The following is a 20,189-nucleotide window of genomic DNA, read 5'->3' as shown; positions in this document are numbered from 1 at the left end:
TTGCAGAAGCCCCTCGCATGACGCCGTTTTCCATGTGAATGTCTCGATGACCAGAATTTCACGTGAGGCTTTCACCCATGAATTAAGCGAGTAAGCTCAAAATGTTCAAGCAGCAAACTAGACGCGGTAGACGTGAATTTGACGCCTCAAACACGGCTGGTGTGAACCCACGGTAAGGTTCCTTACAGTAGGGGAGAGCGGGGCACAAAGTAATGCTTTTTGGCTTAGGTTGTATCAATCAAAAAAATATTTAAGTTACATTCATTATTTTTTTACACAGTCAACACACACATCTCTGCTACAAATGAACACTTGAAGTTTGTGGGACCTATGGTTATCGTACAAATACACAGAAAGTGACAAGAGTGCAAACGTTACAACTTACCCCATAGGTAGAGTTAAAGGCGGGGTGCGTGATTTTTGAAAAACACTTTGGAAAAGGGAGTCGGGCCGACTACCAAAACACACTTGTAGCCAATCAGCAGTAAGGGGCGTGTCTACTAACAACATCGATGCCTGAGTTGTGTATGTGTGGGGCGGGTCTATCAAATGAAGTTCCAGTTTCTATTGGGGTAGGGGCGTGTTTGTTTAGGTGATTCAGAGATCATGCACCCCGCCTTTAATTGTAACGAACAGAGTGTCTGCTAGAAATTTTTGTTTAAACACAAATAATTCAATACAATTCTGTCTATATACTAAAGGTGGATATTGTTTATATATCTGTATATAATAGATAGATATCCACACATTCATCCAAACATGATCCTTCATCTAACCATCCTTGTATTATGCATCAATGCACATGAATAGATTGCACAATTATAATAAAAAATCAATTGTTAGTTATTTCCCTTGATATTGTATTAACAGTTATCATTGTGATTAATATTTACATTATTTTTGTTTCATTATCATTGTATACCGGAGGCTTAAAAGGGACATATCATGAAAATCTGACTTTATCCATGTTTAAGTGCTATAATTGGGTCCCCAGTGCTTCTATTAACCTATAAAATGTGAAGAAAAAAAACCCAGTAACAACCCATTCTCTGCAAGCATGTAACAAAACAGGCCATTGAAATTTGGCTCCCCTTGTGATGTCAGAAGGGGATAATACTGCCCCCTAATCTGCACTATCCAACCACAGCACTGCCATTTAGTGCAGAGATCAGCTCATTTGCATTTTAATAGACACACCTAAAATGGCACATTTTTGCTCACACCTACAAAGTGGCAATTTTAACATGCTATAATAAATTATCTATATGGTATTTTGAGCTAAAACTTCACATAGGTACTCTGGGGACACAAAAGATTTATTTGACATCTTAAAAAAGTCTTACGAATTGTCCCCTTTAATTGCAACACTGCGTTACAACTAACCCTGCTGTGTAAAAATGTCTTCAATCCCAGCTATCAGCTACTAGGAGTTGCTGACATGTTTCAAAATTGTGTTATGTTTTAGGTAACAAGAAAGTGATTCAAATAATATAAGGTTGGATTTGGTGACTTACACATCAAAACTTTTCACAAATTCACAGGGGATCATCTTCTGACAGAAAGAGAAAAAGACCAAAAGCACAGATTGCTCAACCCTGTATAAATATGTAAAGTAGCCGTGTTAAAGTTAACCCCGCGTTAGTTTGTGCTTATCTCACCCCTACCACAACATACATTTTCTTGTTTCATTCATTCGTGTAAATGTGGGTAAATATGCAGGTATTAGATTTTCCTCAACTGAACCTCATCTTGCAGTAATATATGCAATGCTTTGTGAATTACACCTCAGGTTAATATGTAGGTGCTTAAATACTGTTGGCTGAATTTAGAATATGAGCAAGTCCTCCAAATAACCCTGTCAAATGCAAGGTGCCGCGGCACCAAACACAAATTTCTGTCTGCATGTCCAAGTAATTACGCACTGTCAACTCCCCAGAGTCAAACTCTGCATCCAATATACCTCACAAAGGACTTAAGGTCTAAAGCATGGGCGTGTACTCAGCCCACGTCTTCCTGTGTGATTCTGGGCACCACCTACAGTTGAACACAATAATGACCAGTGTCCCTCCCACCCCTGCACATACATACCATGTTAATGAACTGTAATCAGTTCTCTGGGTCTCTTGTGGACCCGACTGTGTGGGTGGGGCTTCAACCACTAGCAGAGTCTGATTGCCACCCACCTTTCATTTTCTGCACAGCATGGTTAATGACGACTGAACCAACCAATCATTGCACAACCTTAAATAAAAAATAAGAATATTAGGATTAATCATGAGTTATTCAACTCTTAAACCCTGGCAACGATAGCTGTTTGGATCGTTATTTGGTGTCTTACCGCTTAGAGGTTGATCTTTCAAAGCTCAAGAGACTTAAAGTGATAGTTCACCCAAAAGTCATTATTGACTCAGCTTCATGTCATTTCAAACGTGTATAAACACAAAATAGGATCATATTGAACAACATTGGTAGCAAAAAAATACTTAGGGCCAAGTTTACTAACAACATGTGCCAGCGCAAATGCCTCTTTTGCCATTAAAAACTAGCCTACCGTCAGGATTTACTAAAGACATGCAATGAAAAATCAGTGCTAAAAAGGCGTTGACACAGTTGTTCTTGCGACTGACCTTATTGCAAATGCATTTGTAGGAGTTTTCCTTTCAGACACAAGATTTATGGGAGGAGACTTTTTAAATGAATCACGCAACGTGATCTACTAGGTTTGTGGTCGTTTATTGGTATTGCGCTATTATTTAATAGTCGTCCTCTGATTGGTTAAATTATACAGGATTTCTGAGAGAAATCTTTAGGGTACCCAGAGTCATTTAAAATAATTAAAATTAATAATTTATTATAGCATGTTAAAATTGCCACTTCGTAGGTGTGAGCAAAAATGTGCCATTTTTGGGTGTGTCCTTTTAAATGCAAATGAGCTGATCTCTGCACTAAATGGCAGTGTCGTGGTTGGATAGTGCAGATTAGGGGGCGGTATTATCCACTTCTGACATCACAAGGGAAGTCAAATTTTAGTGCCCTATTTTTCACATGCTTGCAGAGAATGGTTGACCAAAACTAAGTTACTGGGTTGTTCCTTTTCACATTTTCTAGGTTGATTGAAGCACTGGGGACTCAATTATAGCACTTAAACATTGAAAAAGTCAGATTTTCATGATATGTCCTCTTTAAAAGATGAAAAACGAGTTTTGCTATAGTGGAATCTAGAAGAGATACTTTTAAAAACTTAAAAACTTAAAGGGCCCATGGCATGAAAATCTGATTTTTCCACGTTTAAGTGCTATGATTGGGTCCCCAGTGCTTCTATCAACCTAGAAAATGTGAAAAAGAACAACCCTGTAACTTAGTTTTGGTAAACCATTCTCTACAAGCACATGAAAAAATAGGTGGTTGAAATTTGCCGCTCCTTATGATGTCATAAGGAGCTCTTATTATAATAATACTGCCCCTTAATCTGCACTATTCAATCACAGCACAGCCATTTGGTGCAGAGATAAGAGAGAGAGAGAGAGAGAGAGAGAGAGAGAGAGAGAGAGAGAGAGAGAGAGAGAGAGAGAGAGAGAGAGAGAGAAAATAATTCACAGCACAATTGAGTCTCAATTGCAACAAACCACCATCATTGTGATCAGTGTTTGCACTTCATCCGCTCATTTGCATTTTAAAGGACACACCCAAAACGGCACATTTTGCACACACCTACAAAGTGCCAATTTTAACATGCTATAATAAATTATCTATATGGTATTTTGAGCTAAAACTTCACATATGTGCTTTGGGGAGACCAAAGATTTATTTGACATCTTAAAAAAGTCTTGTGCCATGGCCCTTTACATTTTACAAATGACTTATCTGTAGGCTTTATTATTTTTTAAATATTAATGTGTTCTTATAATCTTGAATCAAAAATGCAAATCTCCTTCCCTCCTTGAAACAATCTCTCTTACTTCCGATCAGTGGGTATGACGAGTGGGTGGGTGCACGGAAAGAGATTGCAGCGATTAGCATATAGCAACATGACCCAGCATCCAACTATCCAATCAATTCTCAATGGACAAAGTCCAACCCTACCTATTCTATCTCACAAGAATTTGTATGTATTTTACAAATTGGCTAATTCGTATCAATTCATACGACAACATTTGTAAGTTTGGTATGATTTGCCTTGACCCTTGTGACGTTGGGGTTAGGGGCGGGGTTAGGTTTCGTTGTTTTTTTTTTTAATGAGAATTGTACGATTTTTCACAATTAACTTCGTATAAATTGATACAAATTAGCCAACGCATAAAATATGTACGATTTCTCGTGAGATCAGACTGACTCTACCTTTTTTCATTTCAGAAGCCGTTTCACTCGGATATAAGTCACCACAGGGAAAATTAGACAATCACTACTTCAGTTTCATTGTGACTATCAAGTGTTTGCAACTCTTATTATAAACATATTAAGACATCCGGTGTACGTTCAAGTTCAAACTGTTGCGCAACTTTTTGCTACGGTTTCCGGGTTGAACGACATGTTTCCTGGAAACACTGTGCAGCAACATGTAAAAAACCATGTGATACTAAAGAGTCAATGGGTCCAATTGGAATTTTCTCTTTTAATCTGGACGACAAGGGCAGTGACTGTAACATTGAGCGTAATTACAGTATTAAACACGTATTTATAACAATTTCATCAGGCTCAGGAAATATTTCAAAAAGAACACAAAGACTGGCCTTCGCAGCTACCGTAGTTGCAATCTTGGGTGTGCATTACTCTCTTATAATTCAACGGCCCGTCCTCAATGATTCCTTACGTGATGTATGGTGCTCAGTAAATGTTAGACAGTGTGAAAAGTGTGACAACTTACCCCGCTCTCCCTTACAGTTGAATGATCATTACCTAGCCTAACATAACCTAACCTGATTGCAGGCTTTGGTAACTCAGTAAATCTGAGCACAGGTTGTGACATTGTTCTGAAACAAACATGAGATTATTAAGGTTTGTTTCCCAGGCGTGAAAGCTGGAACAGCTGGAACACTCCATTTAATCTGATTGCAGTCTTAGAAAAACATTTGTTATTTTTCATCTTATGGGTGGGCTACAAGCCCAAAACCCAACAGGGAGAAGAAACAAGAGAAGATATCACTAACCGAATGTAAAACCTCCATCATTAATTTAAAGAACAACATTAGCACAAAGATGAGCATGAAAACACTCAAATGCTCCCTTAAGTAAAAACTCCTCTTCAGCATGTGCACCGCTTATAACTCCAACAACAAAGCAAACAAGAGGTGACGCTGATTTTTTAACGACCCAAGACGGCAAGCGTCTCAGGAATGTAATAACTCTCAATATGCTCATCTTAAAGGAGAAGATGAAATCATACAACGTTACATATTTTCCAAACCACTCTGTATCTTAAGACAGAATCGTCTCCTTTCCTGTTTGATGTTTACCAGACGGCAATTAAAACCGAGCTCTGCTGAGGATTGGTCCACCCCACTCATCCGCCTACTTACAAAGAGACTCATGAGTTCTTCGGCTCTCTGCTCTTGTCAATCATCACGCTTACTTTCTGCAGCCTAGCAGCAGCCTGCCATCCTATCCTCCTTTAGGAAACAAGAATGGAAAAGCATAAACAAGAGTTTAAGAAAAAAAGAAACTGCCAATCATACAACTCGCAAAACAAAGATGAAACAACGAAAGCGTGCCACTAAATATGCGACAGAAAAGACTGCAGAGCGTATGTGAATAATCATAATCATGAAAACAGGTATATTTCCCAAAGCAGGTATTAAGATCAATTTTAGGTAATTCAAACACAATGACTCAAAGCTACAGATCTAAAGCAACCAGAAAGAGTCTAAACAAAACACATCTAACCATTGCATTTTTAGTGTGAATCATACATACAGTATAGATGCCATATCAACCTCTTTGTCGTATTACATTAGCGATGTCTCTCTAGGGTAAACCAAATCCATGCTTGACAAGTATGAGTTCCTTATGACAATGAACTATCAAGATTATAAGTACCTAAAACATTTTTGTACTCAACATAAACCATTAAAATCAGTAGAGAACTGAAAACGCCATTGTGCTTTTCATCCTGAAAAAAACGCAGATCTCCTGTTTACTTATGTGTTTATAAGACAGTCCTGCCCAAATCAGTATGGTGGATGATTGACATGTCGAAGCACAAGGCTTACATAAGTCTTTAAAAAAATTATAATAGAGCATTCTTAGTAAACCTGATGTAAAGACAATGATAAACATCCTGCAGATCTGGTGGCCACTTAATTGTATTTGGTAAAAGTCTTTACAGGTGCAAACAGTGTCAAAAAGACAAAAAATGTCACCTATGTCCATGCTCCAAGTCTAGTCAGCTCCAAATAATTTCATAAAGCAAAAAGACCCCTTAAGGCCTTAATCACCTCCAAAAATCCCAAACATTTCTGGGTGTAGGATGAGCTTAAGTTCACCAACATAAAGCCCAGCTTTGTGGGTGTCAGATTTTAGCCCACTAATCATAATCTCAGAAGTTCCTTTTGGTTTCGGAGAGGCGTTTGTCCGTGGAACGAAATTCTTTGCCAAAACTTCTTTTTGAAGTAGACATTGTTACAGTATGTTGAAACTTAACAAAAAGTTTTATTTATAACAATTTTGACAGTTAACATGAGGAAAAGAAACAAATGCAAATTCAATATGGAGAGACTTCACCTGAAGAAACTCTTCTTGTTTGTTTGTTTAATTCAGTTTCTATAAGAAATCATCTCATAACCACTTGTATGTATAAGCACCAAGTAAGTAAAAAGTATTAAAGGGGCTATGTCACAAGACTTTTTTAAAATGTAAAATAAATTTTGGGTGTCCCCAGAGTACACATGTGAAGTATTAGCTCCTAATACCATATAGAAAATGTATTATAACATGTTAAAATTGACACTTTGTGCGAGCAAAAATGTGGCGTTTGGGGTGTGTCCTTTAAAATGCAAATGAGCTGCACTAAATGGTTGTGCCGTGGTTGGATAGAGCAGATTAAGGGGCAGTATTATTATAATAATAGCTCCTTATGACATCATAAGGAGCCAAATTTCAATGACCTAACTTTTCAAGTGCTTGCAGAGAAAGGTTTACCAAAACTAAGTTACTGGGTTGATCTTTTTCACATTCAGAGGTGGAAAGTAACGAATTACATTTACTCACATTACTGTATTGAGTAGTTTTTTTGTGTACTTTTACTTTTTTGAGTCGTTTTTAAAATCTGTACTTTTACTTTTACTTAAGTATGTTTTGTTTAAAGTATTGTACTTCACTACATTTTAAATCATATCCGTTACTGAGTAAAAAAATATTTAAAAAAGCAAGGTGAAAAGACGCGCAACGGATGATTGATGGGCGGGGACGCGAGAAAAGAACCATGGAGACGGACGAGACAGGCGCGCGCTAATGCAGACCCGCCTCAGTTCAAATCTTATGAACGAAACCCATGGTCATATTTAAGGGACCACTATCCACTGACGCGAAGCAAGTGTTTCATTCCTATGAAGGGTAGGATTCATGCCCTTGAGTACGAAATTGCCGAGCGTGTTTTTATCGCTCATTTGCACGACGCGTTTTTAATACCATGCGCAGTATCTTCCGAGGTCTAGCAGCTTCGCGTCAAGTTAAACACAACTTCGGAACGTCCTCCAGAATGCGCAGGTCATTAGACATTGCAGAGAGAGAGAGAAAGAGAGAAGAGAGAGAGAGAGAGAGAGAGAGAGAGAGAGAGAGAGAGAGAGAGAGAGAGAGAGAGAGAGAGAGAGAGAGAGAGTGGAAGAAGAATAAAGGTCTGACATCAGGTACCCAGGTCAGGGAAGCTAGAAGACAAGAAACGTGTCAAAAGTATATAGCCATGTCACTTATCTCATTATATGCTCATTTAAACTAGTTTAATAAAATAATGTATGTTACCAGCAATACATCAATTACAACCTTACTATAGTGATTGTATTTACTAGCTGCTGACCACCTTCAAAAGTGCATAACTCAAATGTAAAAATCATTAAACAATTCCATAAATGTTTCTTAGTTTAAAAAAGCTTTTTATTTTATTAACTTTTTGTTATTGCACTTTAATTGTAAAGATGTTCCTACAATTAAAAACAACTAGTTTGAGATTTAATATCCCATGTATGTCGTTTTTGAATTATATTAGAATCCTCCACCTCTCCCAGTTGTAAAAAAAGGAACTTGAGTAAATTTAAAATGACTTACTTTTTACTTTTACTTGAGTAGATTTTTAGACCAGTAACTTTACTTTTACTTAAGTAAAATATTATTAAAGTAACTTTACTTTTACTTGAGTACAATATTTTATTAATTTTTCCACCTCTGTTCACATTTTCTAGGTTGATAGAAGCACTGGGGACCCAATCATAGCACTTAAAGGTAAAATTCAGATTTTCATGCCATGGCCCCTTTAATTAACAGCACACTAAGATACTTCCATTACCAGCATGCATAAATAAGACACTGTATATATACAATAGTTTAGATGAACATTTACTCAATGTTATATGTTTTCTTATTGGATGAAATTGCATATTCCTGGTTAAACATTTTTTTGTACTCCATATATATCCTTGGTTGAGTAATAAACGCTGAAATGCTTCAACATAGTATATTGTTATTATATTTTTCCATGCATTGCAAATATCAATTGAGAGGTTTTGTATATCTTTATCAGCTGTTTATTTAATGCACATGGGGATGCACATGGGGACAAGTGATATAGTTATAAAATGTAATTTATTTAATGTTAAATTGAAGCTTGCTGAATGTTTTTGTAGTAATTCCATAAATTCCAATTAATGCATAAACCGGACAACACAACATAAGGTATTACCAAATTTGGGCTAAACTTTGAACCTCGTTAACACTTTTCTGTCGTGCGTGAGCAGAAAAATGTTGTTGTTAAAATGCCTGACTCTACGTCAAAAACGGGACTTTCTGTATTTTACCAAAAACCACAAAGCCTTCTTTCAACCAACACATTTTTTTCTTAACGCTTTTCCCCCGTGGGACATAACCTTAACTGTGTGCATGTCTACAACAGGAGTCAAAGATAAGCCTCATTGGAGTCAAATGCTCAGAAGAAAAATAATCCAAAGCCGAATTAATTTTTTATCACTACTACATTTCCAAATGAAGTGAAATATGCACTATAGATGTCAGCAAAATAATTTTTTTTCTCAGTATGGGTTTATCTTTTAAATATTAGGGTAAACAAGGTTACGATCCTTCCTAGAAACCAAAATGACAGCATCTGCATTAGTCAGATGCTTGCTGACTCTATCCAAGCATAAGTGACAGTGGGTCTGAGCCTGGCGTGGGTGTGCCTGTCAGGAAAAGCCGCTGTTGTCTCTGCGTCCTAGAGAAATGAGAAAGCAGCAGCCTGCTGTGTCTACGCCCACCACAAAAATCCCCCTTCCATTTCAAAGGGTGAAGACTGCGCAGAGATGACATTTTCATCTGGTCTCCTCTAGATTTTGGTTTAACGTTTTCTTCCCACAGATTATCTTTGTCTTTGCTTCAAGCCTGTATTTGCAAGATTAAACGCTGTTAAATGATAAAAGCTGATTGTAAGGTTTAGGTGTTTGATGTTATTTTCCTTTGCATGTGAGTATATTTCACTAAATAATAGCAAAAAATACATTGGCGCATATCAAATGGGCATCAGTAACTAAACACAATGGTCTGCATAGCACACAACTATAATGCTCTTATTATTCCTCCAGACAGTATATAGTATATATTTTCTGTATGCATAAAATATCAGGATACGACTACACTAACAAAATGTACAGTGTATATCTGTATCCCACAATGCAGTTGACTTCGCTTTTCCAGTGTTAGCTAAACGAGTAATGTACAGTACTGTGCAAAAGTCTTAGGCCACCATGCTACCATTAGATGTGTTGTTTTTGCAATGGTATAGTGATCGTATATAATTATTTCTCAGTCTCTTTTTTAAAATGCAACTAGAAAATACAGGAAATTTGTATGTATTAAAGCAGTATAACCGTATAAGCTGAAATGTCAAGTATAAACTCCCCTTCCACTTGAACAGTAGCAGGTAACTGCAGGATCTCTTAAACCTAAATAAATGAAATCCTAATTTATAATTCAAATCGAATGAATTCAGTCTCCTCAAAGAAGCTCAAGATGTGTTTTGTGCCAAGAGAGGTCACACTAACTGGACACCACTTACTAAATTAAACATGCAATGTGATGAAGTCATCCCCAAACCAATACAAATTCTAATGGTTTCCAATACAAATATCAATATGAACTACCAGCTGTTTAGCATTAACAATTACAAAATTCTGTAATATAGTGTTTTTTTGGGACTTATTCCAGTAGGATTTAATGATGATCTATTGGTTACAAGACACCAAAGATTTAATTTACATTTTTTTTAAAGTCTTGTAGCATGATTCTCCTATTAATCAGACTGTGTTTATTATTACTTATAATACAGTGCTTTTTTTTATAAGAAATTGTGTGTAATGCATTGAAGTGAATGCAAGATGTATTTTAGATATTGAAGTGGTTTATTAAGTCATCATGGCATTTGGCCTAGGTCATTGGGATATTTTGGGGCTGGGGTTGTTACGCAGACCTGGCAACCCTGTCACCAACGTGATCGCATAACCAGTAAACGGTTAGAGACTCGCAGTCAGAGACCATTAAAAGCAACACAATTTCCATTATAAGAGTTTTTTATTTTTGCTTTTTTATTTTTCAGCAAGTACGTGAAAACGTTGCATACCACAGTTTAAAACAACCTTAACCTCAAAAACATTGGCAAAAATTATGGCATTGTGGACACATCCCACACGCGTTTACATTCAAACCTTTGACCGAGAAGTAGACCTGACTAATCGAACAGTAATACACATATGGATATTCTCCATATACTACATTTAAACAATCTTAATACGTTTCAAATGGCTCACTTATGTATGATGTGTTATTACTGGTACTACAATATCTTTGGACGAAGATTGAATGAATTAAATAGCTTAAATATCGTTCACTCTGACCCCATTAGTCAGGTCTTGACAACAGGAAAGCCACCGAATTTGAAAGCGAAAACATTAGCTTAGCTTAGTTTAAGCTAACCGTGTAAATATTTTACTTGCCGGCCCCGTCAAACCTGTCTGTTTAACGCGAAACATGAGGAAAGTTACTGTTTTTATATCCATTTTAATTCAAGTATGCGCTTGCTGGCAAAGTGCAGAAGGAAAGAGGGAATATTCATACGCTGGTAAATATTTGAATGCCATGCTAAATAGACAACAGCATACACGTAAACAACATTGCAAATATTAGTTGATGATTATGCGTGTTATTCGGTGTGTTTATCTGTGTGGATTTTCCTGAAAGGTTTCTGTAAAGCTATCTATGTGGGTTTTCATAGATTTCAGCTCTATAAGTGTTTATGTGTGCCATATTCACGTTAAAATGTAAGCTCTCTCTCAAAATCAGCTGAGCTTGCTAAAGGTTTTTCTTAATCCTGTTCTAAATACCATTATGTAAGAGATATAAGTTGTTTGAATAAATCATACCCCTCTTGTTGCATATGGTGTGATTTTAGGACACGGCTGTATCTCAAATTCTATTGAGCTTCCTACCTAGACAACATTTGCAGGCATTATGATACAAACTGTCACATTGCATGTGTTTGGAAAAAAAATGTCTTTATATAAGTTAATATTATATTATAAAAGTAATAAGTAAAATATATTTTTTTTATTCTGTCTTAATTGTGTATACTATAGACTGCACTTATCTGAAAGGGGACAGTGATCACGTATATTCGGGCAGTAGATGCTTCTGTTACAGCTCTGGTACTGTAATCAAATGGAGAGACATCTGGTCCACCTTCAAGGTAATATATATATATTATACTACACCCTACTATCTTCATTTGGGTAGGATACATAGCTGTGTCCAAATCTTATAATTTCCCCAATATACTGCAGAGTTATAGTGTGATCTCACCAATTATTGTTGATTATTGTCCATAATGCACCACAGACGAAGAACTAAAATGCTTTACATACTCCAGCTTTTTGTGCAGTGCTCGATTTAAAAGAAATTGTGTCTACCGAAACTGATAAGCTTAAATAGATTTGTTCACCCATCTGTTGTCAAATGCTGGCCAACTTGGATGAGAGAGTTTCAAGATGCTAAAAAATTCATTTAATTTAATCTTCAAATGTGTTTATTCTATGCCTATTTTTTAATTATTGTGAACACATTTCTTAACACATAACAAAAAAAAACAATGTAAAATGTAAACAAGGATTTTATGTCGTTGTTAGTTTCATTACACCCACACACTGGTTGTAAAATGCTGGTTGTTATGGATAAACTCAACAGTTGGGTTTAAATTAACCTGTGCTGGGTTGTTTTAACCCTAAATGCTGGGGTGAAATATGGATCTTTTTAGGTTAATTTATATCAATTGTTAAATGTTCATATTTGACCCAGCATTTTTTTTTTTGGGGAGTGTATAAACATGTAAGTGACACCCTATGTGAGAGCACAATGTAACATCTGTTATGTGGGGAAAGTGACAAAATTGCCATGCAACGCTCAACAAAAAAGTCCCAAATCTGTCCAAAACATATGTTTAGGCATATGTTTCGTCCTTGTTTTAAGCTCTTACAGCATCCATCATGAATTATGGCTAATCTAATCTCTGTTATTCGCAGGTTAACGCAACTAGCAATGAGGACGTCTTCATTACGTTTCCAATGGAGACTAGAAATTGCCATCATCCGGATGATTTTCTCACAGTTATAAATTGCTTTGTTGAACACTATTGGCCATCCACTATTCAAAGGGAGAAGTCTTTAGATATACCTTTGGTTGATGAAGATGTCTGCTTCATGACCAAATCGCCCAAAAGCAACACTCAGTACACACTACACGTTTCAAACAAAAGTAAGCAAGTGCATCACTCAAAAATGATAAAAAGTGCAGAATAATTGCGCACTGAAACATGATTGTTTTGTTTTACAGGGTTAAATAGAACGCGCTTCCTGCTCTTTCTCTTTGGGGTGATATTGTTTTGGAAAGCAGGAACCATATGCCGGTAAGTGCTAGTTTGGTGTGTAGAGAAAATGTGAAATAATATCTTTCCATACTTATACATTTAGGTGAACTTTTCCTTGAAGAGAGCCTGATCCCTTCTTAATATTTTCCAGGAGCTCACTGTTTTACTACACCACTGGAGTTTCGTTGGGAATCATCGGCACATTTGTCTTTCTGACACTTATTCTCAGAAACTTCCTACCAAAGGTGCATAAAACGTCTCTCACTGCTCACTTGAGAAATTTTGATCAAGCAGTATTTTGTCTGACCACCTTCATGAAAGTGTTACATTATCACCCTGATCAAACATGGATTCCAAGTCTGTATAAACCTGTTAATGCTGCCATTATGTCTGGTGATGAGATTAGATATGGGGGAGAATTCCAGCACAAAAAGTATATTTTTATATATCGTGTGGCCATTGGCACTGAATGGAAAAAAAACATTTAAACTTAGCTGAAAGGTTTAGCGATTTAGAGTAAAATAAATAAATTAAATAACAGGCTGTTAAATAACAAATACAATCCGTGTGTTTGTTGTAGTCCAAGAAAAGAGATTTATGTTGGAAACGATAACTCGCGTCATCGTTTACTTTGGGGTATGTAGCTTTTGCATATCGTTAGCACTAATACACACTTACACACCAAAGGAAATGTAAAATCATGAATCAAACCATAGTTGCTCTATAAAATGCCAACTTCCCAGCAAAAAATAACATATTTATGCATTTGGCAGACGCTTTTGTCCATATTTTTTATAGCCTGATACAAAAAGTGATTTTGGTCTATATAGCTAATTTTTCTCTTCATGACAACTGTGAGGGGGGGTGAATTTTTTATAATTCATCCGTTTAAATTATATTAAGCCTTAAAGTTCTGCATAATTAAGGGCGTGGCCTTTTAAGTGATTGGGAACTGCCGCTGCTGTCACTACCGTCTAGGTGGGCGTGGTTTCAGTAACCAGCCACGTCAGCTTTACCCACGTCCCGCCTCTTTACGCATTTTCGATTTTCTTGCGAGTGAAGCACGGTGCTACATTGGCGACTGCAAGCCCTGCCAAATATTGGCTTAAAGCGTAACTAAACCTCTGGTCTGAGCCTGACTCCACCCACTGGCAATATTTGAAAAATGCAAGAAAAATGGGCTGATCCCAAGGAGATAGAGGGGAAGAACTAAGTATGTGGTGAGATCGTAACAAGGGCGTGGTGATCTTGAACCTGCTTACGTCACGAGTCATTTTTTGGACCCACCATCCAATAGGAAAATTAAACTGCAGTAGCCACCGGTCAACCTGAAGAGGGCAGCACTCAGACGTTTTTACACCATTTATTGTAGTATTGAAACACTTTACATCCAAATGTCAAAAAACTTACTAAAATCAATGAACAGAACAGCACTAATAAAGCCCCATTCTTACAGATCATTAACTAAAAAAAGTTGGTTTAGGGTTTAGTTACGCTTTAAAAAAAGCACTTCACAAACCTATGGGCGACGTGTCCGTATTTTTTACAGTCTATGGTTTGTAACCATTGTAGCTTATTAGATTCAAAATGTTGAATGCAAGAAGTGAAATAATGTAGTTTTAATTTAAGTGTGCAGAGACAAACGGCATAAGCCATTCATGAGATTGATTTCCCAGTAAACATTGTTGATCTTTGTCACTGTTAAACATTGTTTTGATTATTTAAAGATTACCTAATATGGCATTTTTCCAAAATGTAATATTAATATTATGTAATATGTAATATTAGTCCCTGTTTTCCAAGTTTCAGGTCCGAGTGCCCTATAGATTATTTATAATATCAGGTTTGAAAAGGCCCATTTTGGAAAAAGTGCTGTTTTTGTGTGTGTCTCTTTAAATGCAAATGAGCTGCTGCTTCCCTCCCAATTTACCGTTATCAAAACCAAAAACATACAGTTTTTACAAACCAATCACTTTACTTAATTTTATATGATGAACGTGTGATAATGAATTAAGCAAAGAATGACCTAACTGTGATCTTGGACATTTGTGGGCGGGGCCTTCTCAAAGTGATGTCAGTTTGCTCACAGGATAGCTTGTCCCATGAGATTTAAATAAAAAATAGTGGTCAGATTTTTAACAAAACTGGATGGTTATGTACACACAAAAGCAACACAATTATATTCACACAACATATAAAAGTAACCTTAGGTGACCTTTATGACTCAATGAGCGATTGATTGACAGTTCACAGCTTCAGAATAGATCTTAATATCAAGCTTTTCCCCACAGCGAGGCCTGTTCCTGGTGTTGTTGGGTGCCGGGTCGGGTCTGTCCTACTTGGGGATCCAGGGGGTGTTGAATAATTGGGATGACATCGTCTCTGAGCACTGGATGGAACTGCTGGGTAACTTAAAATCTCTATATTTTATAACCTATTGTTCCCATTCTTGAATTCCCATTTATTGTCTCCCATTATTTTATACAGTAATACAGTAAGCCTAGGGTGTAACGATTAACCATGCAAATGCGCGTTTTCTCAATGAATGAATTTAAATGAATTACGGTGAAATCCGGCACATCCGAACGCCAGGGGGCACTCTCATGAAGAAACTCCCTGTGTGCCACACAAGAAGTATTATTGCAAACACTATTCCAGGAAATGTCTACACAGGAATATTTATACGCTGTTCTTCAAATTGTTTCAGGTATTTTTGTGATAATAAAGAATATTTTGAATGATTTTGCTTAACGAGTGTTGCTTTTTTAAATGCATGTTATAAACGACTCCGACTCATAATGATTTTAGATTGATAAGGACTTCCTACTGACCAAATGCCGTAGTACACGCACAAGCTGTGCATAAAACAAAGAATCGCATCCTTGCGATTCAGAATCGATTTCAGACAGGCATTTTTAATGGGGACCGCGATTGAATCGCGATTGAATCGTTACATCCCTCTTTGAACGCCATGAATTTGCCTTTGCTTGACATTTTTTCTACACAATGCCATAATTACTACACATGTCATTTATTTAGACAGATTATCCTTTTCTCATCTGAAATACTCGTATTTGAACAAGACAGCATCTTGCAGTAACAGACGAGACCAGATTGACATTACCTTTTGTATTACATATTCTGGCTCAGTTAATGTTATAATATAAAGGCCAAGTATTTTGAATGCTGTAATGACAGCCTCTTGACTGCTCAATAGACTCTATTCTCCGCCAAATCAATTTCCCTCTTCAAGCACTTACAGTATGTAAATGCATCAGTATTTAAATGTAAAAACCACCACAGGGATATTAAGATTAAGGGAAGGAGACAGGAGGGCTGCTGGAAGATTGATTTCTATGCATACCGCAAACAGCTTTACAAGGTTTAGAGACTTGGTGTTATAGTGTATTCTGCCCGCTCTATTGACCGTTTTAGAAAATATACATACATAGATACAGGTCATTGAAAGTGTTGAATCTATTTTATGCAAGAAGTTTTCTGGAAAAAAATCCATATTATTCCCTGTGTAGTATAGGATAATATCATAAAAATTCTAGACATTTTAAGCACACGTGCTTAACTGTTTGCTTTAAATGCTTATATCTTCTGTATGGGAATGTTGATTCATACCAAAATGCTTTTTTTGCATAGTTGTGTTTGACACATGAAAACGTCTTGGGTTACGTATGTAACATCTCCGTTGCCACATTTCCTGCATCCCTGTCCTTGGCAATATTTCAGATAGCGATAAACTTCCTGGCTCCCACGTCGCCCTGTCTTTGTCATTAAGCCTCACCATTGGTTGAATTTGATATACACATTCAGACGCACTTACCCCTGGAGGTAATGTATGTAGGACAATGTATCTTAAAAAGTAACAAGCTCTCACTTGAAATGTGTCCCCACATTCAGTCTTTGAATTTGAGGGTATTGGACCTGGAAAGTCCTTGAAAGGTCCTTGAATTTGAAGTTAACTAAGGTGTGGGAACCCTGTACACAGTAATGCTTGCATTCTGTGAAATACTGTCCATGGGTCGAAATGTTAATGCTTTGTGTAGACTTAAATTTAAGTTATTCTGTTTTCAAATACAAAATATTTCTCATCCTCTGTCTTTGTTTGCAGCTTATGTGCTGATATCTGGCCTGATTAGCTTTGCTATGTGCTACAAACACGGCCCCATTACCAACAAAGGCACATTGATCTTAATGACCTGCTGTATGCAACTAGTAGGCATTGTGCTGCTTTACCATGGGTTAACTTACCCATTTGCCTTCTACATATTGCTCGCTTTACTGCTTTGCGTGAAGATTCTACCATTGGTTTGGAGTCTCCTGATGGGAATATTCAGGTAAGAACTGCCATATATTTATATAAGTATATACAGATAGACAGCGAACAACATGACAAACACTTTCAGAAATTGTATTACTTTTAATATTTACTATTATTTTATTTTATTGTATTTTTCTTAAATATACAGGGGTAAATAAAAATGTCCATTTTTTTTGGAAATTATTATGTTATGATTCTATGATTATTATTTTATGATAGTATTTTTAAAGTTACAATGAAATTTTAAGTTAAAAACGTATTTTTTTATATTGTGTTTTTTTTTACAAATTACTTTTGTAATCTTCATTATTTAAAAAAAAATCTTGATTTTTGATTAAAAAAAAAACGCAAATCTCCTTCCTCCAAGAAACAATCTTTTTTTACTTCCGGTCACAAGGAATGACAGAGGACAGGAAAAGATTGCAGCAATTAGCAAATAGCAACATGATCCAACTTCCACCGATCCAATCAATTGACCTGTGGCTAAGCCACGCCCCCCCCACTAACTCGGACAATCAATTAACATTCAGTGATAGGCGCTATGGCAGCTGTCACAGCTGGAGACATTTCACATGAGGCAATCGATGATTTTTGGAGACAGAAAGACTATATATCATCTCAAAGTCACCAAAAGTGCCTTAACTATGTATTGGAGAGTTATATTAGTCATTTTATTATTGATAAGGTCGATGAAAAGCTTCAGCTCTTGGCAAAATTTACAGGTCACAGTGTAAACGTGATAAACTGCATCTTGTTGCCTTCATGATCAAAATAAATATGTACAAGTCTAAGTTGCATATGTTTCAACGACAAGCCTTTTTACCATCTTTACCAAGAGACCTCTCCGTTTAGCCTGACGTTGTCATACTCAATTCTAGTCAGAATTTGATCTTCCCCGTATTTCAAATCGTGGTGGGCGGGGCTAAGATCGGCTGGCACCCAGGCTACTCTCCGTTAGTTTGGCGCCACAGTATTTACATGAATCATTCAGCACAACATTGCTATTACAAATAACATTAGTTAAACTTGGTTATGTACCGGTACGTTAAAGAAGCTAAGTGACAGGATGAACAACGCAGCTAGAAGCTAACGTTAACGTTTTCTAATGTTAGGCTAACGTTACGTTAAAGATGTTAAAGATAACGTTCAAATGCGTTGTTGACTTAGCTTAGAACAGATGTAGACATCCTTGTTTAATTTATTCACGTTTACTTGGTGTTGTGGTCTACCGCATAACTTAATCCAGAGCAGACACTTAAAGGAATAGTATACTCATTTTCAATAATAAACTATGTTATTACCTTAACTAAGAATTGTTGATACATCCCTCTGTCATCTGTGTGCATGCACGTAAGCGCTGGGGCGCGCTGCGACACTTCGATAGCATTTAGCTTAGCCCCATTCATTCAATGGTATCAAACAGAGATAAAGTTAGAAGTGACCAAACACATCAACGTTTTTCCTATTTAAGACGAGTAGTTATACGAGCAAGTTTGGTGGTACAAAATAAAATGTAGCGCTTTTCTAAGCGGATTTAAAAGAGGAACTATATTGTATGACGGAACAGCACTTTTGGGAGTACTTCGACTCGGCGCAGTAACACCCTCCCTCTCCCATTATGAGAGGGAGAAGGGGAGCGGATTTTTCAGGCGAGTCGAAGTACTCCCAAAAGTGCTGTTTCGCCATACAATATATCAACATTCTTGATGGACAAATTCAAGTCCCACCCTACCTTTGTTTTTTTTATTTCAGAAGCCGCTTCACTCGAATATACATCACTATGGGGAAAATTACACAATGGCTACTCCTGTTTCATTGTGACTTTGCGCATTACACCAGAAACATGCATTAATAATTTTGTAAGATTTAAATGAATAGTTAATGTTGATGTTTTAATGACTTTAATTGGAGTATGGAAAGTTTATCATTAGTTGGGATGAACCTTTAAACGGGTCAAATAGCCTGATCTTAAACATTAGTACATCATAACTCTTTCTGTCTTCAGTCTTTTCTACTATTTACTGGGTTTGCTCTGGAGGAGGAAGCGCTCCAAAGTCAAACTGCTGACCGAAGACGAGTACAGAGAGCAGGGAGAGAGACACACCAGAGCTTGCCTGGATGAACTGAGAGAGCACTGTAACAAACCCGGCTTTCCTGCGTGGGATACGGTGCTGAGACTAAGATCACCGCAAAAGTAACCAAAATTTATGATGATCAGTCAGGGTTTCATGGGCTGTTAAATAAATAAATGAAATAAATATAAGTAATTTGTACTATAGATTTATGTTTAAAAAAATTACCTACATAGTTTACGATGGAATAGTATTGGTTCTTTATTGATCCCATGTGGGAAATTCAGGAATAAAATGTTTTAGTTGGTAAAAAATGTCTATCTGCTAGACATTACACTCTCAGGAAAAAGGTATAAGAAGGAACAAAAGTTGTGGCTGGGGCAGTACCTTTTTGTACCTAAAAGGTGCATATTGGTACACATAAGTAGAGGTACATACTGATAGCTTCAAGGTACATATCTGTCCCAAAATTGTACATATTGAAGGCGAGGTGCATGATTTTTGTGAAACGCTTTGGAAAAGGGAGTCAGTACAAAAACGTACTTGTAGCCAAGCAGCAGTAAGGGGCGTGTCTACTAATCGACAACGTTGCCTGGGTTGCATATATGTGGGGTGGGTCTATCAAAAGAATGTCCAGATTCTATTGGGGTAGGGGCATGTTTGTTTAGGTGATCTC

The 20,189-nt window shown here is 36.8% G+C and overlaps 1 protein-coding gene across 2 annotated transcripts in view; it reads left to right on the top strand.

Moving 5' to 3' along the window:
• The window catches only part of nemp2 (nuclear envelope integral membrane protein 2), a 29,050-nt gene that overhangs the window by 6,258 nt on the left and 2,603 nt on the right, over positions 1-20,189 (top strand). Inside the window, exons 1-8 of one of the 2 annotated variants that reach the window (XM_065252130.2) lie at positions 11,048-11,311; positions 11,826-11,935; positions 12,765-12,996; positions 13,075-13,147; positions 13,260-13,353; positions 15,400-15,514; positions 17,232-17,457; positions 19,447-19,635. In XM_065252130.2, the coding sequence (XP_065108202.1) occupies positions 11,221-11,311; positions 11,826-11,935; positions 12,765-12,996; positions 13,075-13,147; positions 13,260-13,353; positions 15,400-15,514; positions 17,232-17,457; positions 19,447-19,635 (1,130 nt within the window). In that variant the 5' untranslated portion in view covers positions 11,048-11,220. Of the gene's footprint in view, positions 1-11,047; positions 11,312-11,825; positions 11,936-12,764; positions 12,997-13,074; positions 13,148-13,259; positions 13,354-15,399; positions 15,515-17,231; positions 17,458-19,446; positions 19,636-20,189 lie in introns of those variants that run through there. The other variant, XM_073811973.1, reaches the window with a different exon arrangement.

Source organism: Paramisgurnus dabryanus, chromosome 15 (assembly GCF_030506205.2).
Source record: "Paramisgurnus dabryanus chromosome 15, PD_genome_1.1, whole genome shotgun sequence".
In the NCBI taxonomy this organism is placed as follows: domain Eukaryota; kingdom Metazoa; phylum Chordata; class Actinopteri; order Cypriniformes; family Cobitidae; genus Paramisgurnus; species Paramisgurnus dabryanus.
The sequence above is the reverse complement of the archived record's forward strand: the minus strand, read 5'-3'. Positions and strand labels throughout refer to the sequence as shown.